This window comes from Phalacrocorax carbo, chromosome 8, assembly GCF_963921805.1.
Source record: "Phalacrocorax carbo chromosome 8, bPhaCar2.1, whole genome shotgun sequence".
Lineage (NCBI taxonomy): Eukaryota > Metazoa > Chordata > Aves > Suliformes > Phalacrocoracidae > Phalacrocorax > Phalacrocorax carbo.
Genome location: NC_087520.1, coordinates 17386636 through 17413440, shown reverse-complemented (window position 1 = coordinate 17413440; position 26805 = coordinate 17386636). Strand labels below are relative to the sequence as shown.

Genomic DNA, 26805 nt, shown 5'->3' with positions numbered 1-26805 from the left:
ACTTCACAAAACCTGACATGAGCCGAGCGAGGCTCGCCTCTTGAGTCAATGGAAGAAGGCGGCTCCCAAGTTAGAGCTGTCCAGTTCAGCTGTTTTCTGCTGTGGCCCAGGTGAGGAAGTGTGGGGAGAGAAGCCCCACTGTAGTCAAGGCTGGCCTTTGCCAGTGCACCCCAAGACTGCCAGCCATCCTGGAAGACAACAGCTGAAGTGGGAATACAACAGAAAACTCCTGACCTGCAGCTTTATGCTCTGGCCACAAATTAATCTTTCCCTTCCTAGTAGTGAGAATGGATTTTAAACACTGAGCCAGCATGGGCTAAGGAGAGCTGAATTGCAGCTGTTAAGGCTCCTGTTATGCTGCTTGAATTGATGGATGGCCTCAGGAACACAAGGAATCTGTCCTTAGTTTCAGAGGCAGGATAAGATACTGTGCAGTAACTGTTCCAGAAGTACTCCTTTTGCCATGCTCTGTTCCAGAATAATTCCTCTGCTCTAGGGGTACATCTATTATTTTAAAGAAAACTACAGAAAGCTAGAAAAGTGTGTACGGTTGCATTAAAATTAAACTGTGACATGGTCTGAAGTATGTATCGTCTTCCACTATTTGCATTAATTTTGGTGGTTTTTACCCCAAACTCATTGCCAGTTCAACCCTAAGTCAAGCCAATGGATGGATCTGCCCAGTGTGTGGAGACCAATAGACACATACGCTTACCTGGTTCCTTTGTCAAGAGGAAGACATTTTGAATCATGTTGGCATGGATTTAGATCAGGAACACAGTGGTTAATCACCTCATCACACAGTTCACCTGAGGCAAAAGAAAACAATAAAGCTGTAACATAACTTGGACAATCCTGAAGCAGCTTCAAACATGATGTTCAGGGATGACAAATCTCCCTAAATGGTGACAGCTCAGTAGTTCAGCAGGAAGCGACAATATTGCTTGTGAGGGCACGTGAGACTTCATCAAATTGGGCTCCTTTGACCCACAGTGACTGTACTGTTTCTATCACATGAATTTGAAAGGCTGATATAAAAAGTACTGACAAATAAACTCCACTTGGAGACAGACTAAGGATCAAATGGGCAGTTCCTGACCCAGAACCTCTTATATCAAAGCAAGAAAGTGACACAAAAGTGAAGTTGCTCATTAGACCGTAACATTTTCACATGGAAACATATTTTAGCCATAGTTAATACTCTGCCAAAGGAGCTGATTGGACGTCATTCTGGAAAAGAACAACAACCCACAAATCCTCCCCCCAGAACCTCTGCAACTCTCAATAATAGGAACCAGCTTTAGGACTGCATGTGATTATAAAACATTCATTATTTATAAGAAAAGTACTAGCTCTATTGTGCTCACAGGAGATGATGTCTTTTCAGAAAAAAAACCCATCACATGTAAGATCAGCTCAGCTCTTTCTAGGTACGGTGTGTTACATGCCATGCACCTCCCTGGATTTGTATAAATTTTAATAATTAATAGTTCTAGAATGTTTAAACCCAGATAGTTTATTTAAATACCACCCTTCTCTGAGTCCTAAATTAGGTCACACTTCAGTACCCCAGGATTTGAGATCCAGCCAAAGACCACAGAAATTTTTGCCTTCCCAAGAAACCACCAGAAACCTACCCCACACCTCCCAAAGCCTTGCAGGAAAAGCAAAGGTCAGGTACTCTCAACACAGAACCCCCCAACAGCTACACTCCCAAAGTCCCCTATGCAGCTATATAAGAAGACCACAGCTGCAGGTTTTCAAGGTTATGCATATTTTGTGTGCCCATACACAATACATACTACCACATGAGCAACAAGCCATGTGGATAGCATGCAAAAAGGGATAACGTGGGAGGCACTGTTGGGCTGGCAATGTCTTGGGAGAAACTCCATTTTCAAAAATCCTTACATTTCTAACTCTAGTGACTATGGAGGAACACTTGAAAACACAAGCCAAGCAAATGACAAAGATCAAAATTCAGATGCAAAATGCAAATCAGAAAAGTTCATCTTTTAATCAGTCTTGTGATCTCACAGGGATGACTGAGAGCACGATTTTGAGGATGACTCTGGTGGTGACAGGTATGGTTTAAGTTGTTAACACCCCCAGCTTACTCCTTCGGGTGATTTCTCCCACATCTCCAGCCTCCCTATAGTACAAGCTACGTAGCTCTTCATTTGACTTTTCATATTAGAATGGAAGTATAATATGTATTTGCAAAAATTACTAAATTTTGTTTGTTTGTTTCAATCATGGAACATCTAATATATCTGGTTTTGAGAGTTGTCAAGCATAAGTGAGAAAGTAGAGCAAGAATACAAGCCCTGGAGGCATGAGCGAGGGTATTACCAGCATAAATCCTGCATTCATGTGCCATATATACCCTCATGACTTTAAGTGGGCTGGGTTTGGCAATACCGAAGAAGTCTGGCATGGCAATCTGCACTGGACAGTTTATTGTTCATAGCATCAGTTATAAGACAACCAATTCCATCTGGAGTCAAGGAATCCCAGGAAGACACCACTATTAAATACTACCAAGTCTTTTTACAGCCCTGGACAAACCTTGGGCGAATGTAACGAATGTATCCAGCTGAGGGAGGGGGACATGCCAATGAAATTGAATACTGCAAATCCACGGGAACCAGGGAAACATTGTTCACTGGGCTTGAGGTTTGCCATTGTACTTTGTTACTCCTCAAAGGCAGCTAGAGACATTCAAGTCTTAGAAATATGAACACAGCTGTCATTGGGGACAGCTATTAACACATTTTTGAGGTGGCAGAGCTGGAGATACGTCTGCTTACTGAGCAATCTCCAAATCCACAGCCCACCAACCCTCCCAAATACTAACAAGCAAAGCGACTCGCTCAGCCTTTGGGCAGACATGAACATGAGCAGGTCAGAACTTGCTACGATACCTGGACAACTGCCAGCTCGTTGTCTTGGTACTTCTCATGCCCCTTGTGGACTATGAATCTTATGTGAAAATAAACATAAAAAAAGTAACTAGCTGGTGACATTAAAAGAACTCAATGATCTAAAGCTGGAAATATTTTTGGAAGACCATTTACTAACTGAATACAGTGTGGATAGATGCCTTCAACTATCCTTTCACTAAAAATGGTCAACACATACTTTTGAAGTTTATATTTCTTTTTGTTTTTTGTTTTGAAGAAAAGGAAACAGGCTTTAAAAAAATAAGAACAGTTTCATAAACTCTCAAAGGAAATTATAATTCTTCTTAAAGTATTCTTCTCAACAGTTTTGACAAGTGCTTAGAGATCCAGTAAAAATCTCCCCAAATGTCAAATATTATGACTCACTGTGTCATTCTGAAGGCACCACTATCAAAATGTGGGAGAATTCTAGGCTAGGTACCAAACATAGCATCCAAAAAAATTTACCATTTTTCATGCATAACTTGGAACATTAAAGGATCCTTCCTGTTATTTTTCCTATCTATCACTCATTAGGGAGCTCACTTGGGAATGCCTTGCAACTAGAGCAGCCTCATCTCAGGAAGAAAATTCTTCTTGATACATTATTTCAGGCTCCACCAATGTTCACTAGATGTTGCAGAAAGCATGCCAGGGAAATAAAACACTTTCTGAAAAGCAAAACCCAAGGCACCAGCTACACAAAGACTTCCTCATATTTTATTCACTCAGAAAATATCTGGGCCAAAAAATCTGCCCTCAGACCTGAGAGTGCAATATTCATTGGCTGCTTTAATGTCAGTATCAAAGGAAAAATCTGATCCTTTTTTTTTTTTTGGAGTGACACAGGGCTGCTTCTCTGTGCAGCAATTAAAGGTCTAGTCCAAATTTCTCATTGGATAGCTATGTGAACCTAAAAAAACCCTGGATGTTAATCTTGGGCCAACTTCTAGCAGCACTGGTTCTCTTTGTGGAAGACATTTGATCATGCTAAAACAACAGAAAACTTCAGCGTAATGCTTTCCCAAATGTAGAAAATAATCCAACCTCCCATTTTCCTCTCTCCTATGTATTCTCAATCAGAGCTCCAATTTGGGTACATATGTGTTTCTGAAGTGCGTATATAAAAGACAGGAAAATGACAACTGTATTTCATTTCTAATCAGTTAAGCAAATTTTTTCATCCCAAATAATGTTTTTTTGTTTCGTCAAGCCACACTTACCCTCTTTCATCAAAGCTGAAGAGACTAGATCAACATGCAAAGCACCCCAGTGGAGAACAGATTAAGACTATATCAGATTTACAAGAGGAAAAGCACTTATGCCATCTGATTTTACTTTTCATAGTAGCCTGAGGTATTAGGTCACTAACGTTCTATGGTCTGTAGACTGAGGTATGATACAAAGAGGGTGGCTTTATAAAGATAGGCATATCCTCAGCTGTATGGGCACTGCATTTCAAAATTCTTAAGGCTGGTAGTAATGTGCTGGTACTTCGTGCTTATTTAGGAGAAGCAAGCATTAGACAGATGAAGGAAGCAGTCCAATCTGCTACAAAAAATGGAACTTTCTATTTAGAACCAAGTTATACTAACAGGTGGAACACTAACAGGTGGACTTCCCATTGCTGCTCATATGTTTTAAAAAAAAAAAAAAAAGAGAGAATGAACAATAAATCCCAAAACAATACAAAAGGTTACTTTGCCCCTTTGAAACTACTTTCCTTGTCCCCTTCACCAGCATTTCTTGTTGCTTTTCAAAAAAAAGCACATCAAAACATTTTTTTATCTCATGCAACATTTTCCTGGTCTAAATTTTTCAGCAAAATCATGGATTTCATGGGGCTTTCCACATTCACTTTTCACAGGGCTCACTGCTTATGAAGAGCTGCCAAGAAACATTCTTAGGCTTCTCTGTAGCCTTCCACACGTCTCAGAATGAAGCCAAACAAAAACAGAGTAATGAAGATGACTTTTACACACAGTTCAATAATAATCTTTCTTTTTTTCCCATTCTGTGCTGTCATGAGAGCTATATATTTCATGCCACATTAGACTTTTAAAACCAGGATCCAAGTTACACTAGTTCTCCTTAATTGGTAAAAGAGACATTGGATGCACTAATACTATTTTACTTACTTATCTGTGAGTAAAACTACAGTCTGGAAAGACAATCTAGCCCACCAATTTGCAGCCAATAAGTTAGATGATTTTTCTTTTGTTTCATATGTCAGTTGGGTGATACTTTGTTCTCTCATTCAGAGTATTTATGAAATAATTGATAAAGAAACATAGAAAATATTTTCATCCTTAATGTGAGAGAAGCTTTTGTAGGGCCTGGAAGGCTAAAAGCAAAAATGCTGTCAAGAATTTCACAATATTACTTGAGAAAAGGAAAGTGCTTACAGTGAAGTAAGGATGAAGAAAACCTGGCCTTTATCCACAGAGCAAACTTTTACAGGCTGCACAGGGAGAAGATATATTTTTGAGTGGTTAAATAGTATGTTGCAATTTTCTAAACTTTGCCAGGTAAGTCAGAATTGAACTCTTCTCTTTACTGCTAATGAAGAATACTGTACTGTTTTTCTTACAAGAGATTAGTCATTTTATATCTAATAACTTGTATTGGAAGAATTTTTTTTTGTATTTTGTTTTCCCCTTCTCTCTTTTCAGTTATTAAAAAGGAGTCAGTGCCAATTGGAAATTTCAAAAGAACACAGAAACTAAAAAACCTTGGGTAGAACAGACATAGGATGTTCCTCTGAGAAAATAATTCAGTTAGGAATGTTGTTGATGTTTGATGAAAAAGATTTGAGGCTTATCTTAGAAAATAAAAGATGAATTTTTTTACTTCCAAACTGTTTCAACTTGCAATGAAGAAAAGAGAAACTCTGTGAAATTCCTTCAGTAGCAAATGCACTTTCCTGCCATATTAGATACCAAAACATAAAAGAAATTAACCTGAAATGCACTGTAGGAGAATTCTCTGGATTACTGACGAATTTGGTTCTTGCTTGATGAACACTGCCCACAATACTTAGTAGGCAAAGAACTAAAAGTTACTTTATGCTTTTTATTTTGTGTTAATGCTTTAAAAACTCATATCTGAGTTTTCACGTATCAGGTTTTGGCCTGTTAAGAGGGAAGTTGAAGCTAGACTCCAGCCTGAGATTCACAAAGTGGCTTGTTTCTCAGAATTAAGGGGCAATTGTCTCTAACCTTGAGGTTAAACAAAGGGATAACTGGCTAAACAAGATCTGCGTAGAGAAATAATGATTCTTTCATTATTTTTTAATCTTGAACAAGGAATATGTTCCAGTTCTATGCACTGCCAAAGTATGAAAAATCACATTCAACATCACAAATGCTACAACAACACAGTATGTAAAACATTAACTAAACCAGAAAATTTCCAGCGCTGTTACAAGGTGGTAACCTGCATATAGCATTATCCCTCAGAACCACTGTGTCTGGAATAGATCCTAATTTTGCTGGACCCCCTACATTTTTGAGCTGTATTACTTCATATGGATGTTTTCCAATTACGTGATTTATCTGGAATCTATTAGGGATCAGTTCAGTTATTCACGCAACCTAATGCATCTGGTCATATCTGAGATGCCGTACATTTTCTGAGATGTCCCTTCAGGGCTGGCAGATAGGACACCGGACACCTTGTAGACTCAAGTCTGTCTGAATGGGGGGACAGGGAATGGGGGTTGTGGTCAATTCAGAATGCTTTGCCTCTGCCACTCCCTCCTCACACTGTTCCCCTGCTCTAGCATGGGCTCCATCCCATGGGATACAGTCTTTCATGAACTTCTCCAATGTGAATCCTTCCCACGGGCTGCACTTCTTCGAGAAGGCTCCAGCATGGGTCCTTTCCATGGGATACAGTTTTTCAGGAACAGACTGAAGGGACACAGTTCCTGCCAGAAAACCTGCTCCTACATGGGCTCCTCCTCACCATGGGCTGCATGAGTGAGCTTTCCAGGGACTGCAGCTTCTTTCAGTGCATATCCACCTGCTCCGTCATTGGGTTCTCCACAGGCTGCAGTGTGGATATCTGCTCTGATGTGGTCCTTCATGGGCTGCAGGGGCACAACCGGCTTAACTGTGGTCTTTTCCATGGGCTTCAGGGAAATTTCTGCTCCAACACAACACCTGGAATATCTCTTCCTCCTTCTTCTTCACTGACCTTGGCACTTGCATAGTTGCTTCTGTCACATTTTTTCATCAGCGCTGCTGATGGGCTCAGCTTTGGGCAGTGGCAGCTCCTGATCTCTTCTCACAGAAGACACTGCTACAGCCCCCCTCCTCCTCCGCTACCAAAACCTTGCCATGTAAACCCAATATGGTCTTTGAACCAATACAGGTCCCCGAAGAATATTTTATATGCAGAAAGATGTACTTATTTTCTACTGGCAGTTCTAACATCACTGTGGTGTCAGACTGCTGAATACACTGACTGTCCATAGGTGGACTATGCTCATCCCAGCTTAATCACCTATGCAGTATGCACCAGCCTGCCAGTAAGCAGGTAAGTAATGGGCTTGTAGTTAACTTCTACCCCTCTGATGTGTTTCTTCAGATTAGACTTAATGAATCATGAATCTTATTTAAGGATGATATTCACTCCACCCATCCTTTAAGACAGTAGTAGCTGAGATTCCATTTTCTTAGCGATATACTGTGGTCCTGATGAACAAATTTAAATTCTCCAGTATATCTAGTTCCCCAAACATGACACATTATATTTTACAAATGGGAGTATGACCAGAGGAAATGCTGGAGCTGAGAGCTCTAACATGACAGGACACCCATACTGAGACTAAAGACAGGCTGCAGCCACTGCCAGTTACTATGCTATTTCCTTTTTCAGTCCCAGTACAAGGAGATAAGAGTGTCCAATCTGATAGCAATGACATGTGGTTCTCTCTTAATAAAACAGGGCTAGAAATGGGCTTAGGCTCTTGAACAAAGCTAAAAACTTTCAGCTTTTCCAGTACTTCTCATTCATAGTTATACAAGTGGGAAATGTGTGTCCCTTTTTATTTTTTATGCAGAAAGCAAATACACTTCACATTTGCCAAGTAAATAAAACTGAGAAACTTCAATGTAAGGCAGAACTTCAAAGAAAAGGAAGAAAATACACCAAAGTTTGACCACAATTTTCTCCGTTTGTCTCAAGGAAATTATGGCTAAAGTTCCAAAACTTTAAAAGAGGCTGATAGTTAAGCCTTCAGTGTTTATTAGGCAGTCCATATCCTTGTGGAACCACAAGGCTGAACCATGCTACCTAAAACCTTTCTGTTCCTATATCAGACATGTAGTTAAAAACTCACAAGGGGGAAAATACAACCTACAGTGCAATGATCCACTTCAGCCTCATTCAGCTTCACTGGCGCCCAACTCGGGGATTGCTGCAAATCAGTCACACAATGGTTAGTGATGGGAAACGGGCTGAAGAGCTCCAGCAAAGAGTGTCAGCCACAAGTCACCACACAACTTCTTTCTTGCAGAGCTGTTTGGCTTGACTAAGTGCTTGGCTTTGCCCATGCAACATTACCACAATCAGATATGCCAGAAAAAGGGACATAATCACTAACAGTGAAGAGTGTTCTGTCTAAAAGTAGCATAACTGCAAAAATCTCAGATACTGTCTACCACAGAACACCACACGGTCCCCTAAAATAAAATAGACCTTAGCCTTCTCTTCCAAACACATAAAACCAGAAATAGTTTGTAGCTTTTTGTTTTTGAAGAGATTTTTTTTTCTTTAATACACACTGCCTGCAGCTTTTTCCCAGGGAAACAAACTATTATAAAACACTTGCTCCCTGCTTTCCCACTCTGGGAAGCCATGTATTTTAAGAAAAGACCTATTTTCAGTAGTAGAAGCCAATATTTTTTTTTGTTTAGGTTTCAGAACAAAGATGTATGGCTATTTGCTGTGGCTTTTTAGGATCCTTGGCAAAAACTTAAATATTTCCTAATTTTTTTTTGTGTGTAAGCGCTTAATATTTCTGCTTCTGGCTAAAATCAAATAGATAAGAAGAAGGAAAAGTCACAGCAAACAAACAAAACTAAATGAACTAGCAAATAAATCTCAAAACCATTCAAAATACATAGTACTTGTTTGGTACAGCACATTTTGTCTTTTATGTGTGTTTGGACAGCTTCAAGGGTGAGCACAGAGGATAGTGAGACTGAGCAGAGGACCTCTTTTTGGAGGTATAAAATTCTATATTTGGATCTAAAACTACAAGCAAACCAGTGATGGCTTTCAAGAAGGTCTATGCCAGTAGTGAATAGAAGAAAGGAATGGAAGAGAAAAATTGTATGAATTTTGTCCTACATTTCTAAACCACAAAGCTAGGGAGACAGTGGAATGTTTATATCGATAGCTGGAGATAGGTCATGTTAAAGCCCAAAAGACAAAAATTAGAAAAACACAAAAAGAAAAAATACCTGGGTAACTGATCTAATTCATAGCTTCCTCTTTTGATATTTCTATAATATTTCTTTTTGAAGAGGGCGAAAGCCTACAAAACTGAAGGAGGAGTTGTAACCCGCCAAAGGGCCCAACCAGGTTATAAACTATCCCACAGACTGCTCGCTCAGGCTTTAGTGCTGGCTGGACTTTGGGTACATCAATGTCCTGGATATACGGATATATGTTTATAATCTAGCTTCAGGATTAAAATAACCAGTTGGGGAGAGGAAAAACAAGACAACAGCTGATTATAAAAGCCATTGGGACCCTGCTACACAGCATGAGTACTAGTTTGCTTATGCAAATACAGGCAACAAACATTGAAAATAGTGACTTTAAAAATGGTGAGGAAACCTGGTGGTGTAGGTAAGGGCTTGAATCTATGGAAATTAGCTGTCTGCCTACCCTCCCTCTCAGTTCAGTCTTCTTTACCTATTTCATAGAATCCATTTGTATTTGCACATTGTTTTAAAGTTATTAGATGGAAAGGAACTAGGAAGGAGGCTATTGTGTGAGTGTGGGTTTGGTTGTTTTTTTTTTTTTTTAATGAAAGTGAAATGGGTATGAAGTGTGGGAAATTCCTTCCCTCAGCAGTCACTTAACAGATTGGCCATTTTTCATCTACTTTGAGTGGAGGGAAAGAATGTAAAAGAATTTTAAAGGAAAACACTGCAAAAAGTTATTAACTGAAGAAATATCTTTGGTCTTCATTATTCCAACCAATGAAAGCAAAATTTATGCATCATTATTTGGGATATTGCTTCCTAAAAAGGCTATAACAAGTAAAACCAAACAGATGGAAGATAAAGCAGGAAAATACTAAGGTATGGAAAAACCCAAACCGTGGATACAGCAACTCTGTCAACAGTCAACATTTTCAACACATGCATTTTTAATTTGCATTTCATTTAGGGATATAAGATTTACTATCCTGATTTAACCATTAGCCAACTAAACCAAGGGGGACCCTAAATATTTCTTACAGAACAACACACATATATGCTCTTGGTTCTTCTTCGTCCCTGTATTCAGACTATTCTTTGCATTACAACATACGTTTATTTCATACATGCAGTGTTTACTGTAATAGCATTGCAGTCTTACCAGTATTATGGCATCCAAGACCACAAGAGTGATGAGGAATTCAGACTACCTACTTCGCAGTCCTACCAGAGCCTGCCTGCTTCTGGAGTTGAGAAAAGAAGGAATCGGCAGTAGCTGAGCTGGGCATCTATAACCAACAGCCTCAATGTTACTCAAAACACCACAGATTATCAGTACAGAAACACCTAGCCTGATCTTCAGCATAACATAGACCACTCTTGAATTAACTTGTGTTTTAACTACAGCATCTGCTGAAAAAAACAGTTTGTATCTAGAACCAACAAGTCTTGCATAATTACATTGATAAAAATGTATGGTCTGTATTTGTTCAGCCACAAAGGACAGCCAGTTAATCTTCTAAAGAAATTTCTATTCTCCATACAAATGTTTGTGAAAAAAAAAAAAGACAAAATAAAAGCTTGCTCTGCTTACTCTTTGTAAAGCCACCGAATAAGATTTTTCTTGAGATCTTCAAGACCTATTCTCAATCCCCCAATGTTTTTTTATGTTTCACCTCTAATCATCTTTCTCATCTCTCAACTTGCTCCTTGAATTCTGAACAACAGAACTAAGTATAGTATTTGGGCACAACACAAAGAGATATTACCTGTATTTTCTGTCCTACTAGATACACCCTGCCTATGGATATCACTGCTCTTTTAGGAGACGTACCACGTCGAGAGCTCATTGTCCCACAGACTACTTCACAGAAAAACTGCTTCCCTGGAAAACACCCTCTGTCCTCCATTTTTTATTCATATAAATATGGATTTTTTTTCTATACACTTGGCAACTCTGAAGCACACACAGTTTGCGAACACAATATTTAGCACAGTCAGCACCTGAGAGAGAGAGAAGTAGCTCGATGCACAATTTTAAGCACAGGAATAAGTATTCCTGACTCCTCCAGCGACCCACTTTCTCTCTAAATGTTAGCATTCACTATTCTTAGCATATTCAACACAATATTAAAGTCATCTGCACACACTTTTTTTTTTTTTTTTAATAGATACTGCCATAGTAGCTTCAGGCATTGCTTCAGTATAAAAAGGTTTATTTAAAGAGAATATACACAGAGATGCCCTGGATGTCACAAGAGACTTCAGTCAAACTCTTTGGTTAATAGATCCTTCTCTTTTCAGGTCAGGCATACAAATCCTTTCAAAGTACTTCTACGGTGACTTGCCTATATGCTTCCTTAGCTGCTGTTCGTTCAATCAATCAGCTTCAGATGACGTCCAATTTCTTGTGTTTGGATTCAACTCTTAGAGGACCTTCAAAACCATGGCTCAAATTTGCTTGGCTTGCACATAACTTCTGTTTAGCTGATGGCTTCAAGTCTTCCAGCCATTTTATGCTGTTCCCTGCCTTTCTGCTCTGAGAGCCAGGTGTGCCTCTGAGGGATATATCAGCCCGGCCAGCTGCACTGCAGTGAGTCCTTCCAGGTGACTAATCAGGTTTGGTGAAATATCCCTCTCCAAAATGGTGGTAAAACAGGTTAAGGCAATTCTTTTATCACAATTCACAAGACTCTTATTTTTAAGCAGCATGAACTATTGTAACCCTTCAGATTTCTAACTTAAGCAACACCCCTATTTTTGCAAACTTTTCCACTTATGAGTCATATTATATTTTTCAGAAGTATCTCCTGCTTTTCTTCAAAAATTCAGTTTGTTTAAACTGTAGTCAAAGCTATTGCCTGCACTGTGATAGCAAATGCTTATTGCATGGTATATACAATTGTATGTATCCTATATTGCAAGACTGGGGTCTATTATTTGACAAACTCCTGCTAATAAGCATAAGCAGAGCACAGACAATACTGAGGTTAAAAAAAATAAGCTGGAAGTCAATTAAAATATTTCAAAACAGATTCTGAAGTATCGTATCATGTGAGTTCTCTGGCCCCGATTCAGACTGCCAATTGAGAAGAAATCCCAATCTCGTTCTTTCCTACACTTTTTGTCTGCAAAAACCAAGATAATCTGGAATATGCCTGTGAAAAGGAAAGCACATTTGCATATATACCAGATTCAGTTCCTTACTCGATATGTCTTTTCTTGGCTGGGCAGATACATTTCCTCTTGTAAATGTAAAGACACTGCCTCTTTGTATAGAGTTTTGTTTGAAACCACCCAAGAACAGCTCACATAAATGGTGCACAAGTAAGCACAATGGACTCAACATCACATAAGCAAAACCCTTTGCTAAGCTGAAGTTTTTCAGTTTTTGGCAGAAAGATTGTTTTTGAACTCCAGTAAATGTACATTAAAGTCATAAGGCTTTTCTCAGCTAAAGATTTACATGGACCTCCTTTGTATCAGCCACAAAAGTATTTTAAGAGTTTGGAAATTCTAGAAGCTTTCCTCCTGCCTTACTCAGCCACTCAAGCTTGATCCTCATTAAATCCCCTGACATGTAATATATTCCCATGTACAAGAAGCCCTTCATTACTTCTCTATGCTTAGAAGGTAATAAACCCATTTCAAAGGATGGGAGTAGGAACGGTTGCAGGTGTTTCCTTACCAGTCCATGTTGAGCCAGGAAGGCCGTGCTAATGCAGTTTGAATAAATCAATGGTATGCTCCCGTAATGACTTGAGAAAAAGCATTTTTAGATTCCAGTTAGGAGGGTTTCTGCTCTTGCAGAAGGTTTAGGAAAGAATTTATCTGAAATGCAGGATGGGCACTGGAGATCCTAATTCCATTTCTAACTCGGTTACCAACTTCTGTCACCATGGACTTAGCAGATGACTGCACATCTGCAGAGCTGGGCTAACTGCCATGGGTGCACTCTGAAGACTACAACTGAGCCTACATTTTCTTACACAGTCTTTGCTTCTCCACTTGTGAAATGGAGATAATGGATTGAAACAGCACATTGTCAGGCTCATTTTATTCAATAAATGTGGATCACTGAGATCTCAGGTGAAAGCCATGCCCCAAAAGCTATTTTCCTACCAGAATTTATACAGGAACTATTTTTATTTTCCAAGATTCAGAACAGATGTATATCAGACTCAGCTCAGTACTGAAAATATTTCTAAAACACATTCACAGCATGTGCGTGCAGAAGTACGCAGAAGTAAACTTTACTATTTCTTAATATATTTTACAATGAAGCATCAGTATTTTGACTCAGAAAAATGGCCATGTTTGTGAGCATGTGTATTGCAATAGTGGCAGAACTAACACCTTTCCAGTAAGATGTCCAGGTTGCTTTAAAATGGGACTAGATTCTTGGTTAATTATACACTCATGGACAAAGTAAACATGCATTTGGACCCTTCCCTTCAGGCACTGAAGGCATTCCTCATGGATTCCTGTTCTTCTTTGGTTGCGCCCCTTTCTTACCTGTGTAATTTGGAGGGCAGAGACAGGCATAGTTGTTGATCCCATCCACACACGTAGAGTTATTCTCGCAGTCATTATCTTCGCAGTCATCTGGGTTTATTTCACACCTCTCCCCTTCATACCCAAGGACACAAGAACAGCTTTGGAGAAAGAAAAGAACCAGTTAGCATGGATCTGAAGGGGCAGGAGGTTTGAGGTATAAAACTGAAATTAAAACATATAAAAGTGTTGCTGGAGCCAAATTCACTGCTGTTGTGAAGTACAGTACTTTAACCCTATGTGTTTGGTGAAAGATGTAGTCTGATGCTTATTGGGTCATGTAATTATTTACATGAGACATAAAAGCATCAGCAGGAGACAGCCTCTGTCACGCATCCCTTTGCTTTCTTTGTTGATAACCCTATCCCTGAACTGAACTAAGCAACTCCCGGGCAGGAGAGTAAACACTCACCACAATATTCAAATCCTTGGCGTCTTTGTTAATGATTTTTTGAGTATGTGGATACTTGCCTATGGAGGACTGCACAATCATAAGGCGACTTGGCAGCTTTTAGATAGTTTGCTCTCTTTAAAGAACAACGGCTGGAATTGACTTTACAGACATGAACATTTTCTTCTCATTACCACTTTGACACTTGTCCAAACAAGAAATGTTTGGGAATGATTGCTTTTACAAGTGAAGTAAGGTTTCAATACTTCTACAGCTCCTCCAACTGCAGCTCTTCTATTTGTAGAAGCCCTTCTATTTGTAGAAGGGCTGATGATGTCTAGATAATTCAACTAAAACACAAACAAACAATGGCAGAGCTAGGAATGGTTTTGTGAGGGTGCGGACACTATTGAAGAATAATTGCACTAAATATTTTACCTTGCAAGACTGTGAGGTATGGTCCCTAGAGGGAATGTAAGAAACTAAGTAGTTGAAGAATGACTTTATTTTTTTTCAGGCTCAGTTTCCTCTCTAGATCAAGAAGTTATGATTGCTAAGAGAACCTTTATATTTTAAACTAGCTGTAAGTGATGAAGAGGTAGAGGCCACAGTTTCCTCAAAGAGAGTCTAAAAACATGTGTTAAGTGCTCCAATCACTTCAGTGGCTTCTAAGAAGCCAGCAATGATATTTGAAGTGTCAGTATTGCTCTTCACTAGTCACAGAAAGCGTGTGTGTGGAAGGGAAGTTGTGTTCCAGTCCAAACTACACATCACTCAGCTGTTCATTTCCTTTCCAATGCAAGTTCTGGTGGCAGAAAAGGAACTGAACAAATATAAAGCACTACTGATTGATGAGGATGAAAACCAGAAAGCACCAGAGCCGTCACACTAATTGCCATTCACTGCTTTCTGAAACCAGGAGAATTTCCAGTGCAGAGATAGCTGCAGGATACTTCTTTTCAGCTCAGATGGACAAAGTGGACATGGGGTGGTTATCCTGCTTTATGTTGGTGTCATGGGGGTGAGGTGGGGAATGCCCTGGCAAAATAGATGATCTTCTGAATCTGTGAAGAAAACTGCAGCACTTGGGGCTGGTTGCTCTCAGCATGACATTTGCTTCTCTTTCTTTTGTGTGCTGCAGACTAAGCAGAGTGCAGGGACTCCCGAGGGAGAGATGGCAGAGAGCTCTGCATCCACCTTCAGTAGGTCCTAGGTTGGACCCTGAGGATAAGGTTAGGTTCTTCATGACATGTGCAACCTCAGAAACTAAGGGAATAACAAAGATGAAGAAAAAAGGGTAGGAAATGTGTTTTGAGCCACCACAACGGTAAGATCTTCTAGATGGGTACAGAACAGGCATATAGGTTACGTGCTTACAGACATCTTCATTCAGTTTTGCAGGGACCATTCACAGGTCATGAGAGTTAGAAAACCTTCACCATGAATAACCAAACCCAAACTGCTCAAATAAATCCAATTTAGGACACAATAAATCAATAAGAAGTATTTTCTTTTCCTGTCTCAAGCTCATTACTGGTAATAAAATATGTCCTCTTGCTGACCCTGCTATGATCCAGAGGATCACAGGAGGCAGATAAGAAAGAAAGAAGAGCTGGCACACCATCTTCTGTGGCAATACAAGTGTCGGGGAGGGGGTTAAAAACATCTAATTAAATACAGTGGCACATTCATCATGTCTCCCTTTCCGATTACAAAACCCCATTTCCAGGGGTTTATAACTCAGCCATAAAAATATGCTCCAGGCTACAACTTGGCATCCAAGGTCTCAGTTTGGGAGCACAATTTTTTTCTCTCCATTTAAAGAAAAGCAACAAGAGTGGCTTTGTGCTGGTTATTTTTATGTGGATATAACACCATTTTCCTTCCACAAAAGGACTGGGACAGTTTGGATGTATGCAATTAAAAATGACATTATTAAATACTATCTCCGTAATGGTTCAACTCAGTAAAGTTACCATTAGTAACAATACATATGGGATTGTTAACATACAATTGCTCAGTATTAGGATGCATTCCATGCTGCAGGAAATGTCAGCATAATTAATGACATTTGGCTACTGCTCCCTGTGTATTATAGGGACTCTTTACATTATTGCTTACGAATGATTCTTTATTTTGATTTGCATTCAAATATGCCAAATATAAGGACTGAAATTATAAGATAAAACATACAGTTTGGGACCCGGATTGAACCATATGTTGAAAGAGTTGCAGTTTGGGACTGTTTGTATGTATTTTCCCAGAAAAAGTTTAGAAGAAAAATGAAGTTTGCAGAGTGACTGGAAGGTCATCAAACTTGGGTTCCAACTGACCGAGAGAGAAAACTAATTCCAGAGACAATGATGAAAACTTTGTACTGACTATTAGTGAAGCAATGTGAGACAGCATTTCATTCGGACCTCAGAAACAATGCAGCCATGCAAGAAAGAACTATTTTCTAAGACACTGTGATTGCATAAAGGTCCAAATTCCCTATTCCTTCAGATACGGATTTTCTGTTAGTGTTGTGTTTTCCTAAAAATAAAGAACAAAATAAAACCCCATTATGCTCATGAAGGTGCAAGGGAACGCAGAACTTAATGACAACATTTTGGGGGTAAACTTTCAGAGCTGAAGTATACTGATAATTTTGTAAATTTACTATATTAATTTTTGTTCATAAACTCTAAAGAAACAGTTTAGCATCTGTTTATTAAAATAGGCATACATAACAGCGTATCATGCTTCAAAAAATCAACTTTTAAATAGAGATAGTAAATTCTTTCAGGAATATTACAGCTTCTTGGTAAAGGAGCTTTTTACATCTACATCCCAATGGAGTATCTGTAAGTCTACAAGTTCAACGTTTTTCCTTGAACTAGGCAGAATTAACACTAGGGAGTTAATCAGTTCCAGGATTTTACATTTATGAGGGAACTTAAAGTTTGTGGAAAATGCTAAACAAAATGCTCTGGAAAATGGAGGCTGTTTTATATGGAGAAAAGGTAAAATAATCCAGAGACCTTGTTTCACAACACCGTAGGTTATCAAAGATCATCTGGTTGCCTTTGGCTGGTTGAAGCAGAGCTGACAGCTCTGCCTCCTTTGTCAAAGTTTCACAGGCATGCTAACTGACCAGGACATGTCTGAATGACCATCTTATATTATCAGTCACAGTAAGCACTTTTTTTGGCAACCTTTTGTCTAAGATGACATTAGATTAGATTAGATTAGATTATAATAAACTATTCAAAGGGAGGAAGCTCTTCATGTCTCTAATCCCCTGAGCCACATGAAGTCACTTAACTATTCTTTAATACAGAAGTTCCTACCTGAAAAAAGAATGTGAATATAAAATGTGAAAATGTGAATGTGAAATGTGAATGTGAAAATTACTCACAATTGGAAAAGTGCAAGAATAAAAGATGCAAAGAAGGACTCAAAAAACTCTGGTTGAACCTTTGCCCTTCAGCTGCCCCACCAGGGCCTGCTATTACAATAAATCTGAGTGGCTCAGTTGCCTGCTCCTGTGAGCTCTTGCAGGTACCAGGCACAGTGGGTGAGTCAGGCTGGAATCTCAGTCATAACTATGAATTTCCTGTCTTTGCCTAGGGAACATCACCACCTTAGCATTATTTAAAAGGTAGTTTTCTTGTCTAAGGCTACAGAAACTTGAGAGTTAAACTGCTTGGCATTTCATAGGGAGGGAGCTTTGGCTTAAGTTTCCTTTTTACAAGAGTAAAGATTTGACAAGTTTGGCAGCAGAGCTTGTGTATGAATATATTTCCCTAGGGAAAATAATATACAGAAGATATAATTTCTTTTACAGGCCACACAACAGAAAAATCCAAGGAGGCCTCTCATGAAAATGTTTTTGACATCCACTTCCTCACAGCATATAACCTAAGGCAACGTTTTCCCATCTTGATGAACACAATCTATATGCATGTAACTCTGACTGCTGCCATCCACTGGAGAGATTTCCCACCAAAAAAACCCCAAACCAACCAAATTCAATCTCAAAATACTTTACCTTTCTTTTCACTGACTGTTCCATCCCCACAACACATTTCCCTATGACATGCTAAAGCCCCACACTCCTGTTCTCCATAGCAGCTGTGGCTATGGACTGACTGAATTAAAAATATGGAGAGAAAACAGAGCAATGCATAAGCAGAACATTCAATTTTACAAAGCAAGATTTTGACAAGATATGGTTTTATGTGTCTTTTATTAGACCAACCAAAACTATATAACTAACTATAAAAGCAGAAATCTTCCCTAAAAAGCCTCAAATGTTATTAAGCAACAAAACCACCCGGCAGTTTTATAAAGGATCTCAAAAACTACATTCATTTGGATCTGAAGCAAAGCCTCTGAAATTGTAAAATTCTTCAAGAGAAAAATTCAGAAGCAGCTTTCATTTCAGGTCATTCAAAACTTTTTACTTTCTACCACAGAACAAAATTAAAATGCTAAAGAAAAACCCGATCCAAAATATAAGCTGAAGCCTTTAATTCAGTATTATGGATATTATAAAATGTTTTACTAGCACATTTTTAATATCAGCTAGATTTTTGAAAAATTAGTACTGAGTGACAGAAAACGGATATTCTAATATGGTACAATTTTGCTTTGGCACAAGCTGGAAAAAGCTATCTAAACAGTTTACATGAGGGTGACCAGAAGAGAACCCAAACCGAAGACCACCAGGTGTTTATTTCTCTCAAGCAGAGACTGAACCTGAAATTTTACCCCCAAAATTGCTGGGACTGCTAAAATCTGAATCAAGAAGAGGTGTATCTATCGATATGCAGGGGGCCCTGTGAAGCAGCATGACCACTTGCACATCCTATGATCTGCAGAGCTTCCTCATTCTTTCCCACCACCATGCACCAGTATCACCCTACAGATGCATCTGTACCCAGGAAATGTGCTCTTCTGCTCTGCTCAGGGCCTTGTCACAGGTGCTCAAGATGAGCTCTGAACTGCTCCTCATGGAGATGTGGTCTGGGTTTTAATCCTGTTTTCCCATGTTGGAAAGCCTCAGGTTGTTGTAACAGAGCCTGACAGCGTCCCTTCACCCCCATGACATCAACCTGCACTTTTCCATGGTAATATCATAAGTGTCCTTCTGTGTCCAGCATGGGCTGGATCTCTTTCTGTAAGGGGGCAATTCTTGAGGGTGGGCAGGCACGGAGACAGAGAGAAGCTTTGGGGCATTTCTTCCATTTTCTGCTTCCCCACTCATCTCACCCACAGGGAAAAATGTGCCTCACTCCCACACAAGGGACTTGGGAAGTCAAAAAGAAGCCACAACCTTTTGCTGGAACTATAAAAGGCATCATATCATTGGTAATGGAACAGGAGGGGGATGCTAACCCTGCATTGCACCTGAAGTCCTGTCAGTCACCCAAACATTCACCTGGCCCTTTCTATTTTGAAAAAATCCTGTTTTCTGACATAAGATGATATGGATTTGCTGACTTGGTTAACAAACAGTTAACCTCAGTTGGAACAGTCTTAATCACAGCTGAAACCAAACTGGAATCAAACTGAAAAAATGTACTGGTTTGACTCCCTGCTTACACCATTTATAAGCCTTGCAATTCTATGTCTCCCTCCAGCTGTCACTGATAGGAAGCTATATATAGGAGAAGACAAAACAGCAGCCTCAGTAATGTATAAAAGCTTTTAGCAGTGATGCTTTCATATATGCAACTGAAACAACAGTATGGTGTACTTTTGTACATATTTTGTGCAAGAAATAGCATAAATCCTGAGGACCAAATGTCTGAAAATTTCAGCAACTCTTTCCTAAAAAAAAAAAATTTCTATCAACTTTAATGGCATCTAGTGGCCAAAGCCTCAAACTTGTATTTTCTTAGCTGTAAAGTAGTGCCTGTAACAGCTCAAATCTCCCAGTCACCTCACAAAAATTTCTGGACTTCTCTTGGAGTACCCGCACCTATGCTACATCTTTCTTATATGGAAAACTGAAATACGTAATGTCCAGCTCAAGGGTTATTCTCTTGTAGGCACAATACCCTAGATGTGGCCATCTCTCCATGTTTTTTAATTGTTTCTTTAAAGCCTGTTTATCTACAAGATTCTTCAGTATGAAAACATTTTTGCCTCTGGTTGTCAAGCAACAGGTGTTTACTTTACAAATACAAAAAAGGGTATATGTGAGTTTGAAATGCCCCAAGGAAAATTAGCATACAGATAACACAATGCAGATCAGGGAGACTGCTCAAAATAGCTCTTGTGTATATTCCATTATGAGAAAATAAGGAGGCCTGTTTCAGAGGAAACAATGTGTCACCAATGAAACCAGATTAATTTTTTTTGTATGGCAAACAGAAATGTCACATGCAGCAGCTTTTTTAAAATAGCTATTGTACTTCATTATTGCAAAGTAGAAACATATTTAATTTTATGATCTCATTTTAAATTAACTTTGTGTTACTACCTGAATCCATCTTTATTTGCCTCGGTGAGGTGGCAGGTCCCTCCATTCTGACATGGATTTTGAATGCAAGAATTAATGGGCACACTGCAGTCTCGACCCTATTTGGGAAAATTCAAAAGAAACAAGGTTAGTAAGACTCATGTCATCTGAATCAATGTCACTTGCTACCTCACCCTACACTCAGCACCATTTACAGGAGGTCTGTGGTCTTCAGACTCATCACATCACCTAACGTGCTTTATTGGTGGATGCATATATTCATCACTTAAGTGAGAATTTGGGTAGGAAAACTGTTCTCACCAATGGGACTGGTGGGTGTCTTGGTATCATTTCAGTTTCAAGATTTTATTTAACTCTTTCATTTGACTTTTTTAAGGAAACAGCTGGTTTCATCATTACTCTAACACACTTTAATGTTAGTTACAATGAAAAGAATTAATCATGACCAAAGGTAAGCAGAAGGCCACACACAGTCAGCACAAGACCACATAGAATCAGCACTCATTCAGCCACATTTACCAAGTGCTCAGTTAAACACTGCAACAGTACACCACACTCATTACTATGTATTGTCAAAACCTAAAGGGGAAAATTCATTTTTATCATGGGATCTAAGTTTGAATGTCTCTACAGAACACACTGAATCCTGCTTGAGATATCATCATTGAATCAGTTCCCTTCTTAAAGATTTCCCTAAAATATACATAATTTCCAACTGAACTTCACTAGCTTGAACAACCTCCACTGTTACCAACTGCCTTTTTTATTGGCTCTTCAAGGCATAGATGTATTTCTCTGATCATTATATTCTGCTGATTAGAACAAGCTATTTGTAAAATTGGCAAATACATCAAAGAGTTTGGTCTTGCTTTTCAGTTACTCACACAGTAGGGTGGAATAAAGATACCTGAAAGCCTCAATAATCAAGGGATATGTGCAATCACAAGAAGTTCAGGAGATCTCTCTACTCTTCCTGCCAAAGATCCCATTAGCAGTGACCCTCTGCCAGCTCATCTATGGAAAGCTCATACATGACTGCAATCAAGATGAGAAAAATACCTCAGGAGATACATTAATTCAGTCAAGGTTGCTGGGTTTTTTTGCCTTGGTTTAAAAACCATTGTTTACATTGTACTTCAGAGGAGTAACAACAGTAGATCTCTTTGTAAGTCTCTAAACAAAGGGGGCAGGTGCCAGCCCATGACATCAGTTCATAATGACTGTAACTTTCGTGTGTTAGTATTGAACACTACCCTGGCACTGCCAAACTTTCCTTGCTGACAACACTTATCAGAAGTAACTCCTTTCTCCACTGAATTTACAGCAGCTTCTGTCCCTTTTCAGACTTTACATACCTGGTGTGATGCACTGGAGTGGGGGGGACACAAATAGTTTCTACAGTCTTACTTTTTTATGATGGCTGTGCTGTCAAAATGAAGCATCTTGATGCTTCAGCCATATACTACACATGAAAGCATCAACTGTTAGTTTTTTTTCCACCTAGCTTTGAGACTTTGTTGTTCTCACTTAAGATATACAAATACATTAAAATTAAGAATGGACTTTGAGAAACCTAACACTGTACTTGGCAGATACCTGACAATGATTTGTTTGCCTCAGGATGAATACAGTGAGGTTAGAAAAGGCATAGAAAAAGACTATCAAAATGTTCAAGGAGATGGAGCAACTAGTTTAGAAGAAGATACTATAAAGAATAGGACTTTCTAGTCTGGAGAAAAGAAAACTGCGGGGGGTGTTATGATTGAGATTCACAAAATGATGGAGGTGGTGAACACAGAATTTGTCACACACTAAATCCCTCAGCAGTAGAGGGACACCTACTGATGCTAGAAGCTTAATATAGATAAATACTTCCAAAGTATGAGCTTCTAGGATGTTTTTTCCACAGGAGATTGTGAAATCACATAGCGTAAAAGCCATTAGACAAATTCTTGTACAATAGATCCAAACCAGATATGAAAAGCAATAGGCAGATGTCAATATCCCTAGTTGGATGATGGTGAGCTCTGGGAGAACTGGAGAGGAGTGGTGGCCAGGCTCATGTACTCTCCTCAAATAGTAAAGATTTGCTGCTGTCCCCATGAGAGACAGAATGCTGCAGTAAATGCAGTACAGACCCATTATGGCATTTCTCATGTTCTTATGTCAAAGTTGTTTGAAAGGTTTATTTGCCTCTCAACAAGAAAAACATTCCCCACCTTTTTTTCAAAAGAACCTAGCTGCTCCCTGAACCAAGACTACACAGTTTTGTGCATTATAAGGGAACAGATCTCTCAGGAATACCACACCAGGATGGGTACATATCTGTTTGGGAATTCTCACTCTTGAACGAAGAACAAATAGACTGGTCACATCTTTCTAACACTTGTTCATCATTGCCCACCTCTCTCTTACATCCTACGTTGATCAGAAGTTCATGCTCAGCTCTTGACTGGTGTGCCCACTTCCAGCAATGTGCCCAGCCTGGAGGTGAGAAGCCAGCAGCACAAGGACTGTGCTGGTTCTGTGACAACTCAAGCTCCATTCATGCTTTAAGTACTGTATAAATAATAGTAGCAAACTTAATTTGCTTCTGCAGTGCTTATCTTGAAATTGGTGCAGCCACAATTAAACCTAATCAAGGCATTAAAAAAAACATAACCAGGTATGTTCAGCTTCTGATTCTATGAACTTTTCTACAGAGTCCACAAAACAAGTACAATTTCTCTGACACAGAAGACTATGAAAAACAAAGAATTCTGAAACTCTACAGAGTTCCTTTGATCTGGTCTGCCCATTCCTGATGCTAGGCTCTCCCATTCACATGTCATACAGTTCAGTCCTCCAAAAACTACTGAAATCTTCAGTATTTTGCCAGGTAGGACTGACTGTCGTTGTACTGTGAGAACTGAAACACACAGTAATTATACTTTTGTCCAACACCAGAGGAGCTTTGTCACAGAAATGGGAGACAAAGCTGTATTTCTTGAGGCTCTGTCCCCAGCAATCCCCAGAGAGAGGAGAAGCAGCTTTGCATTTTAACATTTGTGCAAACATAATGATTCTATAATTCTGTGAAAGAGGGACATTCTCTTCCTTGGTTGAATCAGAAGAGAAACGTTTCCAAAGAACAACAGAAAGACCTGGCCACCCCCCTGCCTCACTGTGAGTTCATTCCCTCAACACAGCAGTGCAGGCAGCATGTGAAGACCTCACCCAAGACCTGGCAGAGAGGGTGTCTGCTTCTTCCATGCTGCATTTGCCAAACAGCTTGTCCTTCTCCATTTGAAATCCCGAGCCCCAAATGTCTCAGGGAAGAATTGGGAAAGCGCCGAGGGAAGTTCATGCAGGTTTTATTTTGGCACCATGTGGTCCGCAGCACTTTACGGATGTGAGCCATGCAGCATTAACACTAATCTGCTGCCACCCTTCTGCAACACTGCCTGTGTTTTGTCCATCTGTGTTGTGAATCCTGTGTGTTTACCATATTATCCTAGTGAAGCTGGAAGATGCCATTATTTATATTTCTAAGACCACAAATACTTTTCCTGTGTCCCTGAAGAATTGACTATTCTATAGATACTTCACTAACGTCAGTTACTTCTGTTTCATATGAACTCTTCATCCCTGTATCGCTGAAATATTAAACCCTTTGCAGCTAAGCATAGCAAGAAGCAAAGCAGAAACCACAGCATCTGTTTTTCTGAAGGTTTTTGTCACAGTTGAACACCATGTAAAACAGTCCCATCACTTCAACTGTAATTACTCAAATTATTTGGAATGTTCTTGTAAAATTTTAATAAAGATAAATATTAAAGTGAGAGCAAGGCATCTCTCACTGGCACATGAAATTTATCATGACTTAGACTCAGCTCTCATTTCTGTACTGAACATGGCTGAATTATTGGATTGATGGGCCTCAGGCACCATGGAAACCCATTAGTATGTGCTGCTGAATCAGACATAATTACAACACTAAGTTGCTATGTGGCTTTAGAAAAACTAGAGTCTCTCTGACTCAGTTTACTCATTGTGATAAATGGGCAAACAGCACTTAATCTTTCTCTGATGATTATCTTCTCTGACTTGACTCTATCAATAGCTCATTGAGAGCCCACAAAACAAGTACAATTTCTCTAACACAGAAGACTATGAAAAACAAAGAATTCTGGAAGGAGAGAAGCTGCAGAAGACTTTGATACTAATAAATCTACAGCAAATCAAGGCCATTTTATATCTGTATAAGACTGTCACTACCCAGAAGAGCCTAAAGACATTCCAGAAACATCTTTCAAATGAATAATGCAATTGTCCGGTCTCAATTTACAGTAAGACTGTTCTTACTGGAAAAATGGAATTTCTGTCAAGCATCACTAAAATTAATTCTCTGTGAGTTGGGAAAAACTATTTGAAATACATTCCCTGGAAATAACTATTGTTACAAAGGAGATTATTGTATATTTTCTTCAAGACTAAAGAGCCATGTAATGAAGTCTGATTCAGAAAAAGAGGTGCAGGCTTTGCTTCAAGGACAGGCAAGAAGATATGACTATCTCAGCAATTCACAGAAAGAGGATGAAGGTCCCTCCATGTGCAATATTTTATTTCTAGAGCTTTTTTAAGCTGCAATAAATTTTTGTCTAGTCTGATAGGAAAGCATCCAGTCCAAAACACTTTTATATAATTTCTCTCATTTTCTGTACGAGAGGAAAGATTAGGTGTTGAAACATAAAATTTCTGCAACTAATCAGAAGACGTATATGTTCAGAGACCAGCTGCCTTTTTAAATCTGAGTACCTCAGTTGGTCCAGATTTTATCTGGGCTGCTCCAACTCCCTATTTCAGTGAATGAGAACAGAAGCTATCCACCATACTTAGAAAGTGTCAGTTCTTCATTTCGTACTCAAGAGTAATTAACCGTACTGGCATTACTGTACATATAAGCTGTTCCTCAGTACTGCTGTGCCAAATTCTAGCCTTTACAAATATCCAATACTGGAAAACACTACATCATGATTAGTAAAACACCCAAGAAGAAGTAGCAAAAGCTAATAAGGACTTCAGCAGGAACAACAAAGGATGATATGGTTAAAAAAGCATGCATTTGCTTTGACACTGCTTCAACCACTGCAATGATTTGTTTTAAAATTAATACTCACAAATTAGCATTGTTTATGGAGACTGAGAGCTTCTTTCAAGATTGCATGGCAGAGATTTGTCCTCTGTCAATTTTAAAGTGATCCTTCACCTGTTTCTAACAGCAGTGGGCACACATAAGAGGCAGCAGCATGGAGCTTGCCACAGGCACAAGGTATCATAGAATCATAGAATACCAGGCTGGAAGGGACCTCAAGGATCATCTGGTCCAACCTTTCCTAGCAAAAGCATGATCTAGACAAGATGGCCCAGCACCCTGTCTTGCTGAATCTTAAGAGTGTCCAATGCTGGGGAATCTACCTGGGGAGATTATTCCAATGGCTGATTCTTCTCACTGTGAAAAATTTTCCTTGTGTCCAATCAGAATCTCTCCACGAATGACTTGTACCCATTACCACTCATCTTTTTCCATGGGACTTCTTGTAAAAAGGGAGTCTCCATCCTCTTTGTAGCCACCCTTTAAATACTGGAACATGGGGATAAGGTCTCCCCTAAGACTTATTTTCTCAAGGCTGAACAAACCCAGTTTTCTTAGCATTTCCTCGTATGGCAGCTTCCCAGTTCTTCGATCATCTTTGTGGCCCTTCTCTGGACCCCTTCCAGCCTGTCCACATCTTCTTTGTATAGCAGGGACCAAAATTGAACACAGTACTCCAGGTGTGGCCTGACAAGCGCTGAGTAGAGCAGGATAACAACTTCTTTATCTCTGCTGGCGATGCCCTTCTTGATGCAACCCAGCATCCTGTTGGCTTGCTTTACCCCAGCAGCACACTGTTCACTCATGTTGAGCTTCCTGTCCACCAGGACCCCTGAGTCCCTTTCTACAGAGCTACTCCCCAGCTGGGTAGGTCC

The 26805-nt window shown here is 39.4% G+C and overlaps 1 protein-coding gene across 4 annotated transcripts in view; it reads right to left on the bottom strand.

Annotated features, from left to right (window-relative positions):
* SLIT3 (slit guidance ligand 3) overlaps positions 1 to 26805 on the bottom strand; it is a 547888-nt gene that overhangs the window by 40781 nt on the left and 480302 nt on the right. For all 4 annotated transcript variants that reach the window (XM_064458932.1, XM_064458933.1, XM_064458934.1 and 1 more), the window contains 3 exons: positions 20797 to 20894; positions 13895 to 14034; positions 716 to 809 (listed from right to left, as the gene is read on the bottom strand). In XM_064458932.1, the coding sequence (XP_064315002.1) occupies positions 716 to 809; positions 13895 to 14034; positions 20797 to 20894 (332 nt within the window). The remainder of the gene's footprint in view (positions 1 to 715; positions 810 to 13894; positions 14035 to 20796; positions 20895 to 26805) is intronic.